At 32.9% G+C, this 22,580-nt stretch overlaps 1 protein-coding gene across 1 annotated transcript in view; it reads left to right on the top strand.

Annotated features, from left to right (window-relative positions):
* Positions 1 to 18,317, top strand: part of LOC124530107 (Down syndrome cell adhesion molecule-like protein Dscam2) — a 48,489-nt gene extending 30,172 nt beyond the window's left edge. Inside the window, exons 20-34 of the mRNA XM_047104108.1 lie at positions 435 to 574; positions 1,243 to 1,313; positions 2,704 to 2,947; positions 4,679 to 4,860; positions 5,047 to 5,170; positions 5,666 to 5,795; positions 6,751 to 6,932; positions 7,281 to 7,457; positions 7,545 to 7,774; positions 7,844 to 8,156; positions 9,157 to 9,385; positions 14,413 to 14,519; positions 15,274 to 15,420; positions 17,100 to 17,171; positions 18,236 to 18,317. Of these exons, the coding sequence (XP_046960064.1) occupies positions 435 to 574; positions 1,243 to 1,313; positions 2,704 to 2,947; positions 4,679 to 4,860; positions 5,047 to 5,170; positions 5,666 to 5,795; positions 6,751 to 6,932; positions 7,281 to 7,457; positions 7,545 to 7,774; positions 7,844 to 8,156; positions 9,157 to 9,385; positions 14,413 to 14,519; positions 15,274 to 15,420; positions 17,100 to 17,171; positions 18,236 to 18,261 (2,374 nt within the window). The 3' untranslated portion in view covers positions 18,262 to 18,317. The remainder of the gene's footprint in view (positions 1 to 434; positions 575 to 1,242; positions 1,314 to 2,703; positions 2,948 to 4,678; positions 4,861 to 5,046; positions 5,171 to 5,665; positions 5,796 to 6,750; positions 6,933 to 7,280; positions 7,458 to 7,544; positions 7,775 to 7,843; positions 8,157 to 9,156; positions 9,386 to 14,412; positions 14,520 to 15,273; positions 15,421 to 17,099; positions 17,172 to 18,235) is intronic.
* Positions 18,318 to 22,580: the final 4,263 nt, after the last annotated feature.

Raw genomic sequence — 22,580 nt, 5'->3', positions numbered from 1 at the left:
AGTTTCTAATGAGATTTCGTAAATAAAAAATTCTGTAGTATATTTAGTATCAGTATTGCAACCTTTCGAAGCCGCACTGCTGCACTTACAGTGATCAGTGACTATCATATTACGATTTTTTTTTTAATTTATTTTGCTTATTAACAAAAATATATTCTGTGAATATTAAATACAATATTCGAAATATTAAAAAACATACAATTCTCGGTATAAAAAATTTGTACTGTAGTGAGTTTTTTAAGGTTTCTTTTTGTTAAAACGTACCGGAGATTTGTATGTAGATTTTAACGTACATTCAATTTAATCCTATCTAATAATTAAAAATGTACCAACATACCAATAAACTTGAAAGAAAAATAACTGGTTGCCTCGTTTAGTTTTATTTATTCTTCGATCGAATGATTAAATTTGCAACTGAAATAATGTCTCCGTAGCACTGAAGGGCCAAGTAGAGCTGGTGCGTCAGTGACAGGCCTGTCTCCGGATACCCGATACGTGCTGAGATTGGCAGCTTTCAATGACGTAGGAGCTTCAGCTTACACGCCACCTTTGCATTTCACGACGAGGGAAGAAGGTAAGATATTTATTATTAGCATATTCATATATTTAGTAAACTAGTTGTCGCCCGGGTCTTAGCTCGTTTTAGGGTATTGGTTGTCATGTGTTAGGCAAAAAAAAAGCCTGTGTCATTTTTTGAAGGCCAAGTTTGCTTCATAGCAAATTTCATCAAATTCGATTCAGCGGTTCGGTCTTGAAAGAGCGACAATTACAAGATTATGTCATATAATCATCATATATTTTTGTAAGTTTATATAATATTTAAATACACCTTAAATATCACAATAAAATAAAATGATTACGGAACCAAAACAGGTACCAACTTGATCTAATTAAATCAAATATACCAAGTAGATTAGCATTTCACTTGGTGGTTACGGCTTCAAGTTTCTTGGGTATCATTCACGCATAATAAATTCTCCCGCCAAACAGTAATACTTTGTAACATTATTTTACGGTTTAAAATGTTTCACCTTATTTGTTGTGAGCCAGGGTCAACATCTTAGTTTCCAAGATGGCGTAGAGATGATGCAAGAGATTATTAAAATTCACAAAAGAACTTATTGCGTGGTGACCACTTAACATTAATTTACCCATTTGATAGTCTGGAAAAATAGTTAGTAAGTCATATTGTCTGTTGATTAATCATAAGTACTAGGTTTTAATAAATTTTATACACACAAGCTCCCGGAGGTGTTCCACGTGACATCACAGTACGAGCACTCAGAGCTCGGGAGCTTCAAGTTACTTGGCAGGTAAGACTACCTAACGAAGGGAGTGCTCTGTAGGTATAAACACGTCGCCCTTCCCGACTTCGGTTGAAATTCATACAAAGCTATCAAAGTTGTAATTTCCAAAAAATATGACGACCTCCGTGGTCGAGTGGTGTGTACACCGGTTTTCATGGATACGCCAATCCGAGGTTCGATTACCGGCCGAGTCGATGTAGATTACCATTAGTTTTCTATGTTGTCTTGGATCTGGGTGTTTGAGGTACCGTCGTTACTACTGATTTTCCATAACACAAGTGCTTAGCTACTTACATTGGGATCAGATGTTGTTTCATATTTTAATATTTCAGAGTTATTTAGGATAAAATATGTCATAAGCATAAAAAAAATATTTAGATTATTAACTATGTAATGTTGGTTCTCCTTTTTATTCATTTAATAGTACTGAAGATTTTTAAAAATAGAAGTGAAAACTTGGATTCTAAGTCATTTTAAAAAGTAATCTGTAGAAGTTTAAAAAGATAATATACTTAAGTGTGAGCAGTTAACAGAATTGCTTTTAAAATAAAATAGTTTAAGAAAAGAAAAGGTTAAAGAGAACTTTAAAGAAGCGTCGTTTTTATTTATTTTTGAAGCAGGGCTAACGAATCACACCATTTTTTTAAATCGATAAATAACTTTTTGGATTATAATTTTTAAATTGATCTTAATTTTTTATTTATAATCTATATAATTTACAATAATTATTTTAATGAATAATATAATAGATTTTTTTAATATCTATTTACGATATTGCAACACTTGCTATTCTATTTTTCTTAATATCTAATAAGGATATTCGCGGGCAACACTGTGTGGAATATAAATTTGAAAAGAACTGAAATCCTTTGCTGTTTGCGAACTGAATATAAATGTAGGATAATTTTTTAAATTCTTTATTTCTCAACTTTCGTTGAAGAGTTTTTAGTTTTAATTAAAATAGTTTTTTAAAGTTTGTTTAAAAAATATACAGTTTTTATCGAGATATAGCGGTGTTGGCTCTAAGTTTCAAAGTGGCTGTGCGGATTTACTTTTGAATACGACGGGTTTTCTCTTTATTTGTTACAGAGTTTACGAATTTGTTTTAAAGCTAATATATTCGTTAATTTTTTGTTGGATATTCTTACTGTTTACCAACTTTATTGAGTTGTATTGTAATGCATTCTAAAATATAAAAATATTTAATTAATTCTTCAAACAGTACAAAAAGCGTTTGTAAACAGTAAATAAATATTGTATTTCAACATTGTTTTGTTTTTAAACAATGACATTTAAAATAATTAAATATAGATTGTATTTATACATTTATTATAACATATATACGATCATTCGCAATGTTAAAGATGTTATAGTGTCATTTTGATTTTCCATTTAGGCTCCACCACGGGAAACTTGGCATGGAACTCTCCTAGGTTACACGATCCGGTGGTGGGAGGCATCTGAAGAGGGGAAGAGCACAATAGACACGGGGTCAGAAAGCGGTGCTAGTGCCGACGCCACTACTACCACACTTAGAGGTTTAAAGGCAGCGACCAGATATGGTGTGACTGTGAGAACGTATAACGCTGCTGGCACAGGGCCATTGTCACCGCCGCATTATAGACATACATTAGAATCACGTGAGTTGATACATTTTTAATTTTGTTTCTGTAATATCTTAATGGTAATTAGCGATAGAATATTTATATTTTAATTTAGGAATGTCAGGGATTATGTACAATTCTTAAAAGAGAGAGACATATTTTCCATCTTTTTTGCGTCATATCTTTTTAATATGTTATGAAACGAAAAGCCGTACTAAATCCATCCGACCTTGAAATTATAACAACCTCAAGCGCAAAGAAGTGTCATTACAAAAAGTTTGTAAAAGATGTGATACCTATTTTATAATTCAACAGAGAGATGTTAGTACATTAGTGGAGCATTCCGAGTTTTGTCCCAAAAAAAGTTACAAAAAAACTTTCAACGGGGAATGCGAAAAAACGACCCTAGGAAACAAGACTCATTTGAATATGTAAATATGAAGAACGAGTATGTACTTTAGAAGTCCAATAAAGGCGAAGTTGTACAGGCACTCATAAGTTTTGTCGTAGCTACATGAATATATTCACGCTGCCACACCAAAGCGGCCATCGTAAATTTTCCCATCAAAATGCAAAATGGCTTAATTGAACCGTGGCCTTTCCGATCCAGGTCAAACGGATCGGAACAAATTGATAGCACTTTTATGCGATTTTATCTGACTTTTTATTGCTATTTTATTTGGGAACCAGTTGTCTAAAATTCTTGCATGTCTATTATTGCTGTTTTATTATTAAAGCCAGCTGTCCTATTTTATCGTATCTTTCCTACATACTTATAATATTATAATAACATAATGAACCAATTTGAATGAAAAATGATATCATAGTCTAAATGCTGGAAGAAATATTGCTGCAACAATTTCGTAACATCTTAAGTCTAAAACTGCATTTAATCGAAACTGTACCTTAACACAATACTGTAAAGTTATTATTATATGTTATACAACCAACTACAAACAGACAATTAAGGACTCAAGATATGAAATGTTGCAGTATTTTCATCATTATGAAAATGTCTTTCAATTATCGTTACTTGAAAATAAAAAAATACCCTACAGCAGAAACCTGAACATACATCCATTTTAAAAATTACCTTCTAAAGTATTCAACCTTCAAACACTTGGAGCATTAGTAGTCTAAATTTAAACGGAGCTTACGAAATGTTCCATTTAATTATTATGTAATGTACAATTCTCTTCTATACTAAGAGCAGTAAGCAAGCAATGTTAGCACCGACGTTCTTGGCTCTTTTATACGGATTTCGAATAAAAGACTTGCTATGAATTTTTCATGTAAATGACCTCGTCGAAAATAATGCGTTCAAAATTAGAAAGTTGCTAAAAGATGTTTTTTTCATCTTTTTTATTTATCTTTACAACATCTGCGTTTTCAAAAATAATGAGCAGAAATGTAACCTTCACATATAAAGTACGCTATCCGTCTTATTTTTAACCGTTATTTAAATTTATATTTGAATGTTAAGAAAGTCATATAAGTAATACGATATTTATGTCTTTAATACATTTTAAAATAGTACCTAATTAGATAAATGAGATGATTTGTTATTTGTATAATCTTACGTATTGTTTGGCAAGTTCTCTGAAAACAACAGTTGGTTTTCACTTTTGACATTTTCTTCATATATGGTATTATATTTGGTATAATCTACTAAAGACCTGTTAAATGGTAGTATGTCTTTTTAATTTTAAGGTGTACAATTAAAAGTACCAAGTACGTATTACCATGTATCATAATTCTTGTTATTAGCACCAACCGGAGGCCCAGAAGATCTTTCTTGTACATCAAGTAGTTCCACTTCACTACGCGTTTCATGGCGGCCCCCAAACCCGGACGCAAGAGGGGGACAAATAACGCACTACACATTACAATACACGAGACGTGATTCTGATCCTTTACAACCAACACAAGATGCACATTTGAGAGTACAAGTAAGTGTTATTTTAAATAATAAATAAGCGATTTAAGCGAATATTTTAAACGCTTATAAAAAGTGTAAGAGAATGTATAAAGCGCTTTTTGATATTGATCATAAAAACATTCAACCGTTCGTAAAGTTTTATATGAGTAAAGTATAAAATTATTTTATACAAAATGCTTATGGTCTTTGATGATAGGGTGAAGAAGCAACAGTATCTCGTTTAACGTCTTATGCTGAGTATGAAATTAGAGTAAGAGCTCACAACGCTGCCGGAGATGGTCCATTATCTGCACCCCAAGTTTGCAAAACAGACGAAGACGGTTCGTATCTTTCATTAAATTAAAACTTTTAGTTTAGTACATATTTAAGTAAAAATATAATATACTACAAATTCCTTACTAATACTTACAACAACAACATCAGCCTGTGAATTTCTTCATTACATTCCACTGCTGGGCTAAGGCTACCTCTCCCTTTTAAGGAGAAGGTTTTGAAACCTATACGACCACGCTGTTCCAATGCGGGTTGGTGGAATTCACATGTGGAAGATTTTCTATGAAATCAGACACGAGCAGGTTTCATCGCGATGTTTTCCTTTACCGTCGAGCACGATATGTATTATGAACACAAATTAAGGACATGAAAAAAACAACAGTGGTTCTTGCCCGGGTTTAAACCTGTAATCATCGGTTCAGATGTGCGCGTTCTAACCACTGGGCCATCTCGGCTCAACACTTACTACATCTAATTATTTGTAGTGATGAATTCGTTTGAATTTATTACTAAGACGGTAATTGATACGAATGATGTTGTAGTTCCGAGCGCTCCGGGCGGCATGAAACTGATCGCTCTTAGTGAGCGCTCTCTGAGAGCGTCGTGGCTGCCGCCTCTAGAGCCTAATGGGAGGCTGACTCATTATTCACTTTACGTTAAAGATTTATCTGGGTATGTTCATTTTTCTTGGTCTACAATTTAGTGTAGCGTAGAATAAAATGTTCGGAGAAAAGGTTCAACATTAATATTATAGTAACTTAAAATAAATTCAAATAATGAGGTTGCAGACTTATATGACTTTTTTATTCATAACTTAACTTTGATACAAAGAGATTCTGATAGGTACCTATATGTTTATTCAAATATTACGAATCTAAAACTGATAATTTCTGAAAATAGTACTAAAATTATATTAAAAAGATTAATACTTTTTGGATATTTTAATATGCAAAAAAGAATATCAAAATGGGTCATAACCATGATTCGATAACATTTTAATTTAGATTATGAGTAGTTTGTTTCATTCTTATAATGTGGTTATTATAATAACCTAAATAAGTGACCTATTTAAATCTTCAGTGTAAAGAAATAATTAAAATCAACTACGCTTGTTTACAATGCACTTCCAGTTCAAACAATAAGTTATTCATGCGACCCGTCATTTTGCTGTCATAATTTATGAATGAAATAAGTATTAGAAGAACTCTTCCTATGACTTTCATATTTTTTTTTGCTTTACTGATTCTATATAGTATTCAACATTAATTAAATATGAATTACTTTAAATAAAATGTAATGTACTTGAAATCTCAACATGCAATATTAATACAAACGTGAATCTCTTTTTTTTATCCTTTTTAAATTTTCATGACATTTCTAATATTAGTTTATCATATATGATTGTCTCATTATGCTTCAACATACATATATGATGGCAGCAGACCGTCCTCTTAAATTGTCGTAATTGGTAATGCTTTCATATCTTAACTATTCAACAAATTATTATAAAATTTGCATTATCAGGAGTAGTGAAAAGGATTAGAGACTCAAAATAGGCCGTGGGTGGAAGCAAGTTAATGATGACATAAAAACACTCATTTAGAAATTATAAGCAAATTTTTTCTAGGTCTCAAGAAGCGAATATCACTAGAGTCAACGCCTGCACTGATGGCGAAGGTACGGTTGAATGCATGAAGCCATTACGTGGCCTCCGAGCTGGGAGAACTTATGAAGCTTGGGTTCGAGCTGCTACTGTTATTGGAGAGGGACCGCCGTCTTCTGTTATAGCTTGTCAGACTAGTGCACTAGGTGAGTTAAAGACGAATATTTTCAAATATTTCTGTTTATTTTGCTGTATAATATCGTGATACATTTCAGAATTTTTTGGTCCTATAAGCACTTTAATACTTTAGCTTAAAGGTGATTTTAGAATAAATTATAGTATTTCGACGTTTAGTATGATGCTATATTGTAGTTTCTCTATTGAAAATTTGCAATCATTTATTGTGTGGACTAGTCTATAGTTCAGTTGCAATACTTGACCCAGATATACTTAGAAATGAAACTAAACTTTTAAAAAAACATATAATCATAATACGCTGGATTGTTTTTACTTCTTTTAAAGCTTCACATTTATCTAGCTTTAATCTTTACCAGCACCGGCTCGTATTTCCTCATTCGGCGGCGTCGCAGTAGGTGCCGCTGGTGGTTCCTTATCGCTACGTTGTGTTGTGGGAGGTGTTCCCCCACCAGCTAAGCGTTGGCTTCGAGGTGGAAGTCCTTTACACCCTCGAGCACCTTTCCATTTGGACGGAGATGCCCTTTTAATACGAAGTGAGTTTTGATATGATGATAAGTATAATTATACTTTTTGGAAACAATTTTTTAAATAAAAGTTTTGACTAAATATTTTGTCCATAGATTTAGAATTATCACATGCTGATAATTATACTTGTGTGGCCGAAAATCCACATGGGTCAGATTCTGTAACATGGCGAGTTTATGTACTGCGACCACCGACACCTCCTGGGTTAGCTTTATTAGAGGCGAGGTCAAGAGAATTGGAATTAGAACTTCGACCAGCTCCTAGAGCTCAAGGTCACGCACTACCAAAAGCGTATACTTTACACTGGAGGCTTGCTGCACCAGAGGTAAGATATGCATTTAAGGATCAGAAATAAGTTTAAAGATAAGGATTAAAAATACGAGATTTTTTTAAGGGTGAATGGCGAATACAATCAGCAAGCCCAGGTCCAGTAATTTTAACAGGTCTCCGCTGTGGTTCAGCATATAGAGCCTATGGTTCAGCTGGTGGTGCTCCAGGTGCTGAAATATCTATCAGAACGTCTGGAGGTCCTCCCACAGCACCACCAGATACACGATGGATAAGAGCAAATGCCACTCATGCAAGATTTGATACAAGCATGTGGTCTGATGGTGGTTGTGGGCCCGTGGCTTTGAAATTAGAATGGGCTGGTTCAGGGGTAGCTGGTGCAAGAGATGTGCCGGTCGGAGGAGAGGTTATTTTAGGAGGTAAGTGCTAATAGTAATAGTAATATTATTTAGTAAATCATCAGAATATAACCTTTATTTATTTGTAGTTTTTTATTATTTATCATTTTTTACAAAATACAATTTTTTTTTAAATATTTGAAAAAAGACGAGCATAGTTGGTGGTAGGGCTTTGTGCAAGCCCGTCTGGGTAGGTACCACCCACTCATCAGTTATTCTACCGCCAAACAACAGTACTCAGTATTGTTGTGTTCCGGTCTGAAGGGTGAGTGAGCCAGTGTAACTACAGGCACAAGGGACATAACATCTTAGTTCCCAAGGTTGGTGGCACATTGACGATGTAAGGAATAGTTAATAATTCTTACAGCGTTAATGTCTATGGGCGATGGTGACCACTTACCATCAGGTGGCCCATATGCTCGTCCGCCAACTTATACCATAAAAAAAAAAAATAGTAGTACACATATTAATTACCTTATAAGATATTCGTGTATTTTTTTACGTTTAAACCTGTTGAGTAAATCTTAGACGTCAAATTACGGTACGTAATGTTCTATGCGTGTTGTTCCAGAAAGCACTTTTAAAACTCAGATCCAACAATTTTAGGTTATGCTCGATATAATATTTCATATTCTTTAAAATATTTAAGATTAATAAATTAATTAGTATTTATTACCTACTTTATATATTTCTACTAGCGGACTTAATTTATATATTTCTACCCGCACTTCGCACGGGTGGACAAGTTTTCTTTTAAAATATTTTCGCCTTTTATTTATAAATTTCTTGTTGCTTTTTTCCGACATGTTTAACAATTTTCGTTCTATTTTAACTTACACAAAAACCTTAATAATATACCTAGACCTTTTCATGAATCCCTCTGTCCATTAGTGAAAGTTGCATGAAAATCCGTTCAGTAGTTTTGGAGTTTGTCGCGAACATAAAAACAAACATACACGACCAGGCCCCCCCCCACTTTGATTTATAATATGTAGTGATAATGTATGTTATTTTTACCCAGGTCTAAGTCCAGGTTCGAGATATCGTGTGGCAGCACGAGCGTCAAACGAGGCTGGTTGGACTCGTGAGGTGTACGAGTTTACAACGACGCCGGCTGAGGGAAGTTATGCAGAGGAAGTTGACGCTCCCTTCCCCGCTACTGCCGGGGAACTAGCGCTGCTATTGGCTTTGTGTGCAGCGCTATCTCTCGCTGCGTTGACTATACTGGCTATACTATTGAGGCGGAAAAGGTAAGGATCAAGATTTATTTATGCGTTTATTGTTTTTTTACAATTTAGCTGTTAGTTAATTTGTATGGATGTTCGAAATTGATGTTTGAATCTGCGATATACCAGTACAGCACATTTTGATAATAATTGATTTCAATTTGCTTCAGAAAATAATAACAATAAATTTGTATAAAATATGCGCTTATTGACAGAATCAATGCGTGACAAACATTCGATATATGTTTTGGGATAATTTGTCAATTCAAATATACTAAAATGTTATTTTATATGTAATACAATGTTTATTTATTGATTTAAAAGTGATGAACTTATTTTTTGCAATTTTCATAGTATTCAAAGTGCTCTTATTTAAAGAAGAATTGTAGTAATAAATGCAGTGGTGTTGCTTTATCTTTAACTCTCTATTCACACATACACAAGCTGCGGTGCAATAGTTTTATGCAGTGGAAGGTTCGTAATATAAACATAGTTTTTAATTTAAAATACGTGAATTTGAACGTTTAAACACGTGTAAAAAGAAAACCTTCCAAAAGTTATTTTTATACATAAAACTAAGCAAATGTTTTATATACTAGATTAAGTTATTTTTTTTTTGGAATAGGTTTTCGGAAGAGCATAGTAGCCACCTGATGCTAAGTGGTCACCATCGCCCATAGACAATGATGCTGTAAAAAATATTAACTATTCCTTACATCATCAATGCGCCTCCAACCTTGGGTATTAAGATGCTATGTCCCTTGTGCCTGTAGTTACACTGGCTCAGTTGGCTTGCTCAAAGCCTTACTAAGTAAATTCTCATATTTGCAACTCTCTCACTCTCACTTGATATTTAAGCATTTAATGTTATTAATTATTATGTTAATAAAGTTAGCAAATATTATTATTATATTATAATAATTGTTATTAATATAGATAAATAGAATAATTGTTGTGTTTAATATATAATATTCTCCAGTCTTCAGTTGTAAAATTTTGCTGAGGTTACTTTAAATTTAATATTCAATATTATTTAAAAGTGTATCGAAGCCTTGTATGTATTAAATATGCTTCTGTTGTAAAGAACGTAAAGCTTAATCTACGTCACAATTCCTTGCAATACGTAGATTACTTACGCTTAGTCCGGTTGTACTGTAATCAATAGAATACTTAAAAGTGATTGAACGTAATATAATCATTTTAACAATGATAAGAGATATCGTAATTCCGCCTACAGTGCTTTTATATAAGAACTCACTTCGTATGTAATTCGTTTATTACTGGAAAGTGACTTACGCTGTTTTAATTCTGAGCATCCTTTAAATGTACTTAATTTACGCAGTAACTATTAACAACTTTAATGTTATATTTATAATAGTCAATATTGCATATCACTCACTGATATTGAACCATCGTTATCGTTTTCTGTAAGAGTTTCAAGTTTATTTTCTTAAAGATCAACGGGTTATGATCCTCTCAAATTATTTTACAATTTTATTACTATACCATCTGTCGCTCGAGACTTTGTTCTCGTTTTAGGAATATGTTGGGTTTTAGGTAAACAAAGTAAGCTATGGCCTTCATTGCGGTACAAGCATGCTTCGTACTAGATTTCATTTCTAGACTAAAATAGCTCGAACAGCTATGAAAATTATTCTTAAAAAATATCTTAAGATTTTAGCAAATACCTGACTGATTTTGTCTGTCTTAATTACATTAACATAATTATATTACTTATACTAACACATTTTGCACTTACAATTTCTCTTCTCATAACCAAACATTTATATGTTAAAGTGAAAACTACTCCATATTCTAACTTCGAGTTTCGAGGATATCAAGTGGTCAATTCAAATGTTCTATCAAGGATCATCAATAATAAGTATCATAGTATTATGTTCAATTATTATTATATATTATGGAGTAACAGTATATTTGTAAAACAAAAAGATGAAAAACAACAATTTTTGAATCATGAAAAATCATTCCGAAGAGCTCACAGTGATAAAGGAACATTTTGAATGAAAGTTGCTGACACAAGAGAATTCTTTGTGAACGAGAAAATATGATATTTTCTTATGGCCCAAGTGACAAAGAGCAAACGGGACACTTTTATTGATAAGACCATTTAAATATATTTTCGCCTTTTTGTATGTCTTTATAATCGATCAATAGTTAACAAATAAAGAAAAACTATAGTAACAATAACAGTACCAGCTTGTAAATTTCCAACTGCTATGCTAAGGCCTCCTCTCCCTCTGAGGAGAAGGTTAGGAGCATATTCACAGACGCTGTTTAATACGGGTTGGTGAAATACACATGTCGCAGAATTTCTATGAAATTAGACACATGCAGGTTTTCTCACGATGCTTACCTTCATCTGAGCACGAGATGAATATAAACTAAAATTAAGTACATGAATATTGAGTGGTGCTAGCCTGGGTTTGAACCCGCAATCATAGGTTGAGACGCATGCGTTCTAATCACTGGGCTATCTTGGCTCCGAAAACTATGTTGTGTAATAATTCTATGAGGACGTTGATTGATATTGCGTTTGAGGAAATACCTATCTAAGTTGTTTGTGTAATCGATTTGAGTTACTACATGTTTGAAACAACGCCTTACTTAACACTGAGCTGAGATGGCCCAGTGGTTAGAACGCGTGCATCTTAACCGATGACTTCGGGTTCAAGCCCAGGAATGCACCACTATAGATATGTGCTTAATTTGTGTTTATAATTCATTTCGTGCTCGGCGGTGAAAGAAAACATCGTGACGAAACCTGCATGTGTCTAATTTCATCGAAATTCTGCCACATGTGCATTCCTCCAACCCGCATTGAACAGCGTGGTGGAATATGTTTCAAACCATCTTCTTAATGGAAGAATGATTACAGGCTACTACTACTTTACTTACTTAACACATTTAAAGTACCATCGAGCCTTCTATCAAAGTAACGTAGGTTTTATTACACATAAAGAAATATTATGCGACAAAATCGTATTTCAACAAACAAGGCTATAAATGTTTTATTACAATATGATGTCGTAAAATGGATGCATTATAGTTTCGTTAGTACGTTGTTCGGAGTATAAACACGTGTGATGGATGTAGGTTGAGCATTGAGCTTAAATCGTGGACGAGTATTTTGTTCACGTTGATGTAGATAGAATGTTTGCTATTAAACTAGAAATGTTTATATATGAAGTAGAAGGTAGTAACAGCCTGTAAATTTCCCACTGCTGGGACAAGGCCCTTTCTCCCTTTCAGGAGAAGGTTAGAAGTATATTCTATCATGCTGTTCCAATTCGGGTGAATTCACAGGGATTTCTTTTAAATTAGACACACGTAGGTTTTCACACGATGTTTTCCTTCGCCGCCGAGCTCGAGATTAATTATAAACACAAATTAAGCACATAGTAACTCAGTGGTGCTTACCTGGGTTTCAACTCGCTATCATTGGTTAAGATGCACGCGCTCTAGCCACTGGGTCATCTTTGCTCTCTATTTATGTATATGGGTATATAATTTCAGCTACTGAAAATGTTATTGGTTTATAAATTAACTGAATTCTAGCTCATTATATCAGATCGCGATCTTATTCGTGAACTACAGGTCAAGTCTGAGTAATTTTTTTACATTTATAAAAATGTACAAAAAGTGCATGTATTTTGGCGATACTTCACTCGTCGTTACGTCAAAAATAAATAAAGATTATGTCTTGCAATAAAACACGGAAATCGTTTATTGGAACAAACAAAAGAAAAAAATAACTAAAATAAATGTCATAATCGAAGTCCCGTCTGGGTACCACCCGGTCATTTTATATTCGGCCTTTAAGCAACTCTAAGTATTGCTGTTGTACGGTTTGAAGGGTGACTAAGCCAGTGGCAAGGCAACAGGCGCAAAGTATATCATATCTGAGATCTCAGTTGATAATGCATTGACTGACACTGGCAACTCTAGTGATTTTCCCAGTTCGCTTAATTATTCCATAAACATAAAAGCTATGATAAAGAATAATATTTCTAAATTCCAATTAACTATTCCCGGTAAATGCACACTATTATTTGGTTAGAGGGAAATCTACGTAAGCTATCTTCCTGGAGTACGTTTGCGTAACTATTATTAAAACTATTAACTATTATTAAAACATTTACGTTCAAGTAATTGATAAATAAAATATTATTAATAATACCCGTATGATATATCGGTGTGATACATTTATTGGTTAAACAGTATGTACGAGTAGGTAGGTATTTCTAATATTAGTTGTCTTTGTACCTACTATACATAGTAACAAAAATGTCATGTTTGTTTTTTTTAAAAAGAAAATCTTTTTTTTTTTTATTTCTTCTCTTGTATTAAAGTTATCTTTGCATTCGTATCCGACGATTTACATGCAATAGACATGCGCATTGAAACAAATAAAAAAATAAGTACGTTAATTTAAATGATTACTTATTGTATTCATGTATTCTGTTACATTCCTACTCAGTAAGTTCCTACTAAGTATTTTTGTTAAATTATTAAATTGGATAGTTTATCGGACTATTGATTAATCTTTAATTGACTTAATAGTATTTTATAATAATCAATCAATTGAAATGTATTGATTGCTTTTTAGGAATTCTAGATTAATTTGATAATTAAATTGCGATACATTTATAAATATATATTATTGAGCATTAAACTGTTTTGAGTTTTAACCTTTATGTCGTATAGTTAGACGGGTAATCGTACCGTCTGTTGGTAACTCTATCGCCTAATAATCATTTTTCATACTATTATAATTTTAATATAAATAATATTATAATATTAAAAATATGACTTTTATGATTAAAGATTAAGATTGAAAAATCTTGGATGCATATATTGATAAATTGTTAACTATTACGGAGCTTAGACAAGATTTGTTATGATACAACAATCCTGCTTAAAAGTAGCTTGAATTGAATTCACTCAAATTATTTTGCCTTTATTTATGACAGTGCAATGACAACTTTCGTATTTTTAAGGATTTTTATAGATAACACTCGTCTTTTATACAGAAGCGACGGGGCAGTGGCTCGCGTAATCACTAGCGGCGACAAGCCGGGCTGCGGCACGTACAGGCCGCCTCCCCACCCAACACCCAAACTACCACCGGATCCACCAGGTTAAAATAATAATAGTAAATTTTGTATGGATATTTCTTGAAACTTTTGTTACCCTGTTAGTAAAATATTTTTTACAAGAACAATTTGAATTGGAACTCAAAAGAGTTTACCTACCTACAGTTTCTGAAATTACATTTATTTTGATCGCTGTTTCAGAAGCTAGAGGAAGTTACATAAAGGTTATTTATATATTTTGATGTTTCACTATTTTTCTCATGACCATCGATATGAGTTATTAAGAAAATACTCATCAGAAAATCCGTAATTTCAGTTCTTACTAAACAAACATAATAATGGTGACCTTCATTTCGTCTCATTATATTTTTACGTAACTTTTTAGGTAACTATCAAAGAAAATAAGAATTTATTTTGAAGTCAATTCGATCCACCTACAACTGCGTTGGTATATATCGGGCCTTATTTTTAAATAAATACTTATAATATAATAGTTTATAAAACTAAAAAACTCTCTTTTAGCACGCACTAAAAATTACAAAGAAAAAGACTATTCTTTCGTATTCCCGAGAACAAACCCTTTCATTTGATATCCATATTATGGGGATGGATTTCAAACAGCTAGTCCACCATATTGGGGACGCCATATTGGATTTGTAATGACGTTTCTCAACTTGTCATGTATTGTCATTAGAACTGGAAATCGAAGTGGGTCAAATTGAGAATCCAAGTTTTTCTTACATACATACATAGTTAGTTACAAGTGAAGCTATTAAAGGATTTTAACTTTTGCCATAGATGTGTACGAAATAAGTCCGTACGCGACGTTCGCGGGCGGCGACGCGCTGCCCGGTGGGGGATCGCGCGCTTACACGTTACAGCTGCGTGCGCTGGCCCGACATGAAGATGACGCCGCGCCGCCAGCGCATCCAGCCTGTTGTGACGGTAAACTTGAAAACACACCAGATATACAGTAAAAAATACAATACACATGGTTATTAGTAATTCGACGCATGCCCATTAGAAGGTGATAGAGGTGACTATTTGTGATAATTTAACCCCCATATGCAAAACTGAACCACTTTTAAGCTAATGCGTTTTTTAGCTTCTTTCAAAATAAGTCAAAAATTCAACTTCAAAATTATTTATTAAAATTAAATAAAGTATCCATTTAAATCTATTTTTTTCTTCCTATGTATAAAAACGATTAAATACGCGACGCGAGACGGAAAACTATGTTATTTTAATATATTTTTTTTATTTTTTTCCTCAAAAATGTACAAATCACGGCATGCGTAAGCGATCCCGTGGCACCCGCCGAAAGACGGACAGGGTACCGCTGGTTTTTTAGTGGGTAAACCCGATAGACCTGGGTGCACTCGGCGTTCAGGGAACCGGGGAGTCCCACGCACCCCCCACTTTCCATCACGTAGGGGAAGCGCGTAACGCGTTGTTGCATCGAGAAAAAAAGGGTCCTTAGGCTTCTCCTTGAAAAAGTAAGGAGCATATTCCACCAAGCTGCTCCAATACGGTTTGGTGTATTCACATTTGATAGGATTTCCTTGAAATTAGACAATTTTTCTCGAGCTCGAGATGAATTATAAAAACATATTAAGCACATGAAATTTCAGTGGTGCTATGCTGGATTTCAACCCGCAATCATCGGATAAGATGTACGCATTGTAACCACTGGGCCATATCGGGTCTCTTATATTATTGATATGATATTTACTACAGCTGAAATATTACACTCAATATAAAAGGAAATAGGAATGTCAATCTCAAATGGGATTTGCTCAATTTTTTCAATTACTGTTATTACTTTGTCGGGTAGTTACTATTATTTTGAAAATATTGATTTATAACTGTCAGTTATAAGCTGAACCAAAACAGATTATTTATTTGTCAATAGCGAGAAAGTTCTGAGTACTAATTGGTCAATTTCACTAGTCAATTTACTTTAAAAAATACTAAAGTAATTAGAATACTTTCAGTAAAATACTAATTGTAAATAGATTTGGTGCAGAAGAGTTACTACTACTTTCCGAACAGGTGGTAGCGTCACTTAAAATAATTGTTAATTGACGATTCAAAGTGCCTGTAAAATCCTACTTGATAAAGTGTATTTTGATTTTGAACCGACTATTGAAATAAAAAGTAATGTAAAGTAACGGTCTGTAAATTTCCCACTGCTGAGATAAGGCCTCCTCTTCCATTAAGGAGAGGGTTTGGAACATATTCCACCACGCTGTTCCAATGCGGGTTGGTGGAATGCACATGTGGCAGAATTTCGATGAAATTAGACACATGCAGGTTTCCTGACGATGTTTTCCTTCACCGCCGAGCACGAGATGAATTATAAACACAATTAAGCACATATTTATAGTGGTGCTTGCCTGGGTTTGAAGCCGCAGTCATCGGTTAAGATGCACGCGTTCTAACCACTGGGCCATCTCAGTGTCTATATATATGTCTATATATTTAAAAAACCCAATCTAAATTAGGTATTTTAAAACTTAAGAAGACCTCGTGTAGGTTAAAATATTATTTTGAAAATGTATTGCCATATAAATATTTCAGGATCTTAATTTTATATTTTAATAATCTATTCTGTTTCCGTTCAGAGGAAACTTGCGTCGACGCTTGCGAGGCTCAACGAAGACGTCGACGTAGACGACACTACTGCCCTGATCACGGTAAGTCCTAAAAATGTAAGTTTTTACTAAACAACTTGTAATAACAAACAAAAACCTTTTTTTAATTCATTTTTCCATTCAAATAAATTATTTAGGTTAAGTCGGTTATATGATTTATATGTATTATTATTATTTGCGTACATTTTGTTATTGATTACTCTATTTATTATTCATCCTATTAGCGAGCGAGCATCGTGCCTTTTCATATATTTTTTAATTACGAATTATAACAACAACTACTCATAGATAATGACATAGACAACTTTACTACTTTTTATTACTATTATTATAATATTATAAATCTGAAACCAACTCTGTTTGTCTGTTGCATTTTCACGACCAAATCAAGGGACCTAATTTGATGAAATTTGTTGTGAAGCAAACTTGAATTTCACGGCCTTCCGTGATCCTATATCCTTATAGGCTACGTTTTTTGCCGTACACATGAAAACCAACCCTAGACAACAACTAGTTATACGCCTAACAATATTTTGATCTAACATTGTGACTCATATTTCGTTCTAAGACTTTAATTATTCACATTAAAGAGAATCCATATCCTTGCATCAATTTAATTAGTATTGACTCGTTAATTAATATATCTGTTACAAGATTCCTATTACATTAAACATTCTATACAATTTCTAACATACATCAGATTCAATTTAATGTTTTAAATCTGTTAGGACAATATATCTATGTTATATAAAATTTTGGAGACTTTTAATTAAATCTTATGTTAATTATAACAATGATTGGACTTTGGTATTTACCAATACTATACTACCAACTACATTTGATATACATAGATGGTAGTATGCTGTCTTGTATCTCGTGTATTTAGTTAGTTGTAAGTGTATTTCTTTCAGTGCGTATTTTTGGTCAAGAGACAACTAACAATCAGTTGGCATATTGCTCACGTATTCTTTGTATAAATAAAAATAATGTGCTGATTGATCATTATAAAAACATAACACTTATTTATAATAAGCAAAAGACTTAATTTATACATGGCATCTGGTGTTGTTAAGACCTTTTTAAATAAGTTCGTTGTTTGTTCACAGGTTGCTCACAAGACTCGGGAAGTTGAAGTACACTGCCAAAATGTTTAGTGAAAAATATCTAGTCAGCATAATTAGAAAATTCTGTTATACATGTTAATATGTATACAAAAATTTTTACAATAATATTGTCTATTTATATTATCATGTTTTTCTTTTATTCCTTACCCAAATCACACAGACCCACAAACACATATGATGATAATGTTGTCTTAAATTTTCGCGATTACACATTGAAATAAAACTAGTTATAACGGGTCATCGTTCGTGGTCACGGGTCTAACCGTGACCACGAACGCTGTATAGTGCTCGAAACGTCGGGATGCCAAAAATAATTAATATACGCGATTCAAATCCATTATAACTAGTTTTATTACAAATGATGATGATGTCGTCCTGACCGACTTCGGTAACGGTGTCACAGCTAAATGTGCAGGACATATTGTAGGGCAACAAGTATATGTAAATACAGATGTATTCTCTAGGAATAGAGAGGAAGAGTGAGGAAGGGACCCTTATAATCCGAAGGGACGGTGGACCCAACACAGAGTTAAGGCACAGGCCTAATGTTCACTTGGTGGTAGGGCTTTGTACAAGCCCGTCTGGGTAGATAACACCCACTCATCAGCTATTCTGCCGCCAAACAAGAAAAATTGGAAAAAGACAAATATAAATAAATTAAGAACAGTAGCTTGGTATACATAATGTTAACATAATATGTAGGGTTTGTAACATCATTAGAAGCATTTCCTTTCGTTTCGATCTTGCTTTGTTTAATTAAACAAACCGATATCAAAGCGATGATCACAACGACCGGCGAATATCGAACGACGCAGAAACAAAGGAACATTGGAATTTTAATAGAAATATATATATATATATATATATATATATTTCTATTAAACAATTTTATAACAATTTTATTTAATAGAATGACAGATCTGAACTAAACAATATAAGAACTATGATAGGTCTAAGTACCTCAAAATTGCTTATTTACAAAAATATAGTGCAAGAGCGACGCAATGCTGTGTGTCACCAAAATTATTTGCATAATTTGACGTGTTTGATGTTAATTGAAAACCGACAATTGGACGGAAACAAGTAGGCATTTTCTATTTAGGCAAATATAAGGTATATTAATAGCGTGAGCCGAATTTTGTTCACACTGATTATGGGCCAATGACTGCGCATTAAAAAACGGTTATGATCTCTTTTGAGGTGGTCCAGCCGTAGATGTTTAGGAAATTAAAGAGCATTTTTGATTGAAATTTACTAAATTGTTACTCATTACGATTTAACAAAGGAATATTTTAGAGACCTCCGTGGTCCAGTGGTGAGTACACCGGTTTTCATGGATACGCCACTCCGAGGTCCTGGGTTCGATTCCCGGCCGAGTCGATGTAGATTATAATTAGTATTCTATGTTGTCTTGGGTCTGGGTGCCTTTGGTACCGTCGTTACTTCTGATTTTCCATAACACAAGTGCTTTAGCTACTTACATGGGGATCAGAGTAATGTATGTGATATTGTCTAAAAAAAAGAGAGACCGGAAAAATGTAACTAGCTGGTTACGGAGCGGTACTACGGCTGTATAAAAAATACATTAAAAACGTAAACGAAACTAAAGTAAATTTTCATCAATAAGCTCCAATTCTTACTGAACTATTGTGTACTATTTGACATTAGATGTCATTTAAATAAGGTTTTTCAAGCAAGTTGCAGTTTACAATAAAATAAAAGAAAAACAGAACCTGTCATTAGTTCCGAAATTCCTAAAAACTTTTGAATGAGAGACTTGCGTAAACGAAGCAAATATAGCCAAAGAGATCATCCTTACTTAGTTTTGGGCGCAATTAATGCAATCGCGTAAACACGCTTCGTCATCGGAAGTTAAATATCGACAATGAAATCGGTAAATTTTTATATAGAAAAAAATATATGTATGGATTAGTCACAAAATCGTAGTTCTAAAATTGGGAAAAAATATATTATAAGTATGTATTTATAAGATAAAATAAAATTTTGTTTTAAAAAATATTGAAATTAATTGATTGTATAAGATTAAAAACGTACTCTATTTGATTAAATTTAAATCAACGCTGTTTGCAAACTATTTGCTTTAGGTAGATATGGTATTTTATCTTTAACTAGCTGAACTTGGCTGGACCAGTGTGGAATTCAGTTCGGGACGAAAATCCCTTAAAATCATTATAACGTTGAATTATTTTTGTTTTTAGATCGAATCTGTTCATTTTTTTTTGCCTGTAGAATATAATATGCGAGGGTGGTGACCACGTAGGCGGGCTGACACAATGCCACCAACACGGTATTAATTAAAAAAATTGAACTTGTACGTAGTGAGAAAGCTCAATGCAATATGTTATAGAATGTAATAAAAGAAAGTATTTGTATGTTTTCCGGAAAAATTAAATTAATTGTATTCTTTCAACATATCTATGCAATCAAACATAAAAATCTGATAAGGAGTACAAAGAGGATCAAGGTCGATCGACCAGGGGATGTCCCTTTAATAACGTTAAAATTTTTTGTTTGAATTTGCCGGAATTTTCTTGGAAATTCAATTAAATTTAATATACAGTACGAAAGTTTACCTATACAAATATTAAAATGATTTTCGAAACTTGAAAAAGACTAATTTAAAATATTAAGTAAAATAAAATAAATATTATTTTATTTCGAAGCTTTGTTCGCGGACTGACTGGAAATTAAAAATGTATTATAGTTAAATTTTGTATCTATTATTAAAAAAGAGTTCATTGCCTTTTAAATAGTACATAGTTATATCACATTTCTCTATTAAGTGGGCAATGAATATCTAATACATTATTAAATACGAAGGAAAATGTAATCGTAATAGGATTTGTTCGATATATATTCCATAACTGTATAGAGTATCGCAAAGTAGGCTGAAGAAGGACAATGGTATTATGAACGTACTTCATTCAGTAATCCAGTCTAAGAGCTGACAGAGCAATTAGACAGTAACAGGATTACGGCATTAATAGAACTTGAGTGGAAAATCAATAAAGGCCCGGCTTTCTTTTATACATCGTAGCCGTATAAAAATCATAAGCAAGACATCTTAATAAGAATACTTTGAGCTTAATATGTTACCAAAAGTATTGATTTGTTTATTAAAAAAGGAAAAAAATCCAGAGTTTGAGAATGTTTTACAGCTGGGCTAAGCCTTACCCTATGAGGAAAAGGTTTTGCGTTTATCCTACAACGGTACCCCAATTCAGCTTGATAGGTACGCGTTTAGCAGAATGACTGTAAATTAGTTACATGTAGGTTTCCTCAAGATATTTTCTTTCCATATTTTTTCCATAATAGCACGAGATGAATTATAAACTTATTATACAATACAATGTAAAGGTTTGTTATATTCGTGTCAACGTGCCTTTGTTTCATTTTTTTTATTGAGGTTGGAGTTTAATGTTCCTGGATATATTATTTCCAGCATTACATTATATTATTTTAATTTACATTCAATTTTATGTTATTAATTTTTATGTTTGATTGCATAGATATGTTTTTATTTGTGAATTTACTTTTGAGTATCCATTGCTTGTGTCATTGACCGTCCAATTAGATTTGTGTTCAGTTGCAGTTGTATTTCATTAGAGAATAAGGAATTAATTAGTTTATTAGCGCATTTTCTCGATCGGTAGAATCTTCATTTCATATTGGTGATAGCTTAACTTTCATTTTTATCTTGAATCACGATTCAAGCTTCGAATTCTTTTATAATTTCTTGAATAAATCATTTTATATTTTGAAACGATAAGTATAGATCTCTTGGCTTGATACTATTTGTGTTACCTAATATTTTTGGTAAAAATTAATCAATTTATTTAAATAAATAAATAAATAATTTAACGCATTTTAAGGCGCGTAGCTAGTCATAAATCAACGTAAAAAAAGATATCATGAAAAGTAATTGGTGTTACCAGATGATAAAAATGTTTTCTAAATTAACCATACATAAAATCTATATCATTATATACTAAGAATACAATATTAAATTCGAATTTAACCCTTCATAATAATCACGTAGTATTACTCAGAATTATCATAGGAACAGTTGCAGAGTATCCCAAAGTTGTTCTAGATAATTCTCTTTAATTCTAAAGGATTTTCGTGGCCATTAGACCGAGCGCATTAAATCGCTGCAACATGTGGCCGGGTAGTAAAAGTGTTATATAAATTGCGCACTGCAGTGCTTTCGACCAACGATGTACACTTTAGGGTTGTATCAGTGCTGCTTGGGTATAAATACACGGTTATGTGGTCTTTGAAAGCGCTTTGATTAAATCTTTTGGTG

Source organism: Vanessa cardui, chromosome 5 (genome assembly GCF_905220365.1).
Source record: "Vanessa cardui chromosome 5, ilVanCard2.1, whole genome shotgun sequence".
Lineage (NCBI taxonomy): Eukaryota > Metazoa > Arthropoda > Insecta > Lepidoptera > Nymphalidae > Vanessa > Vanessa cardui.
The sequence above is the reverse complement of the archived record's forward strand: the minus strand, read 5'-3'. Positions and strand labels throughout refer to the sequence as shown.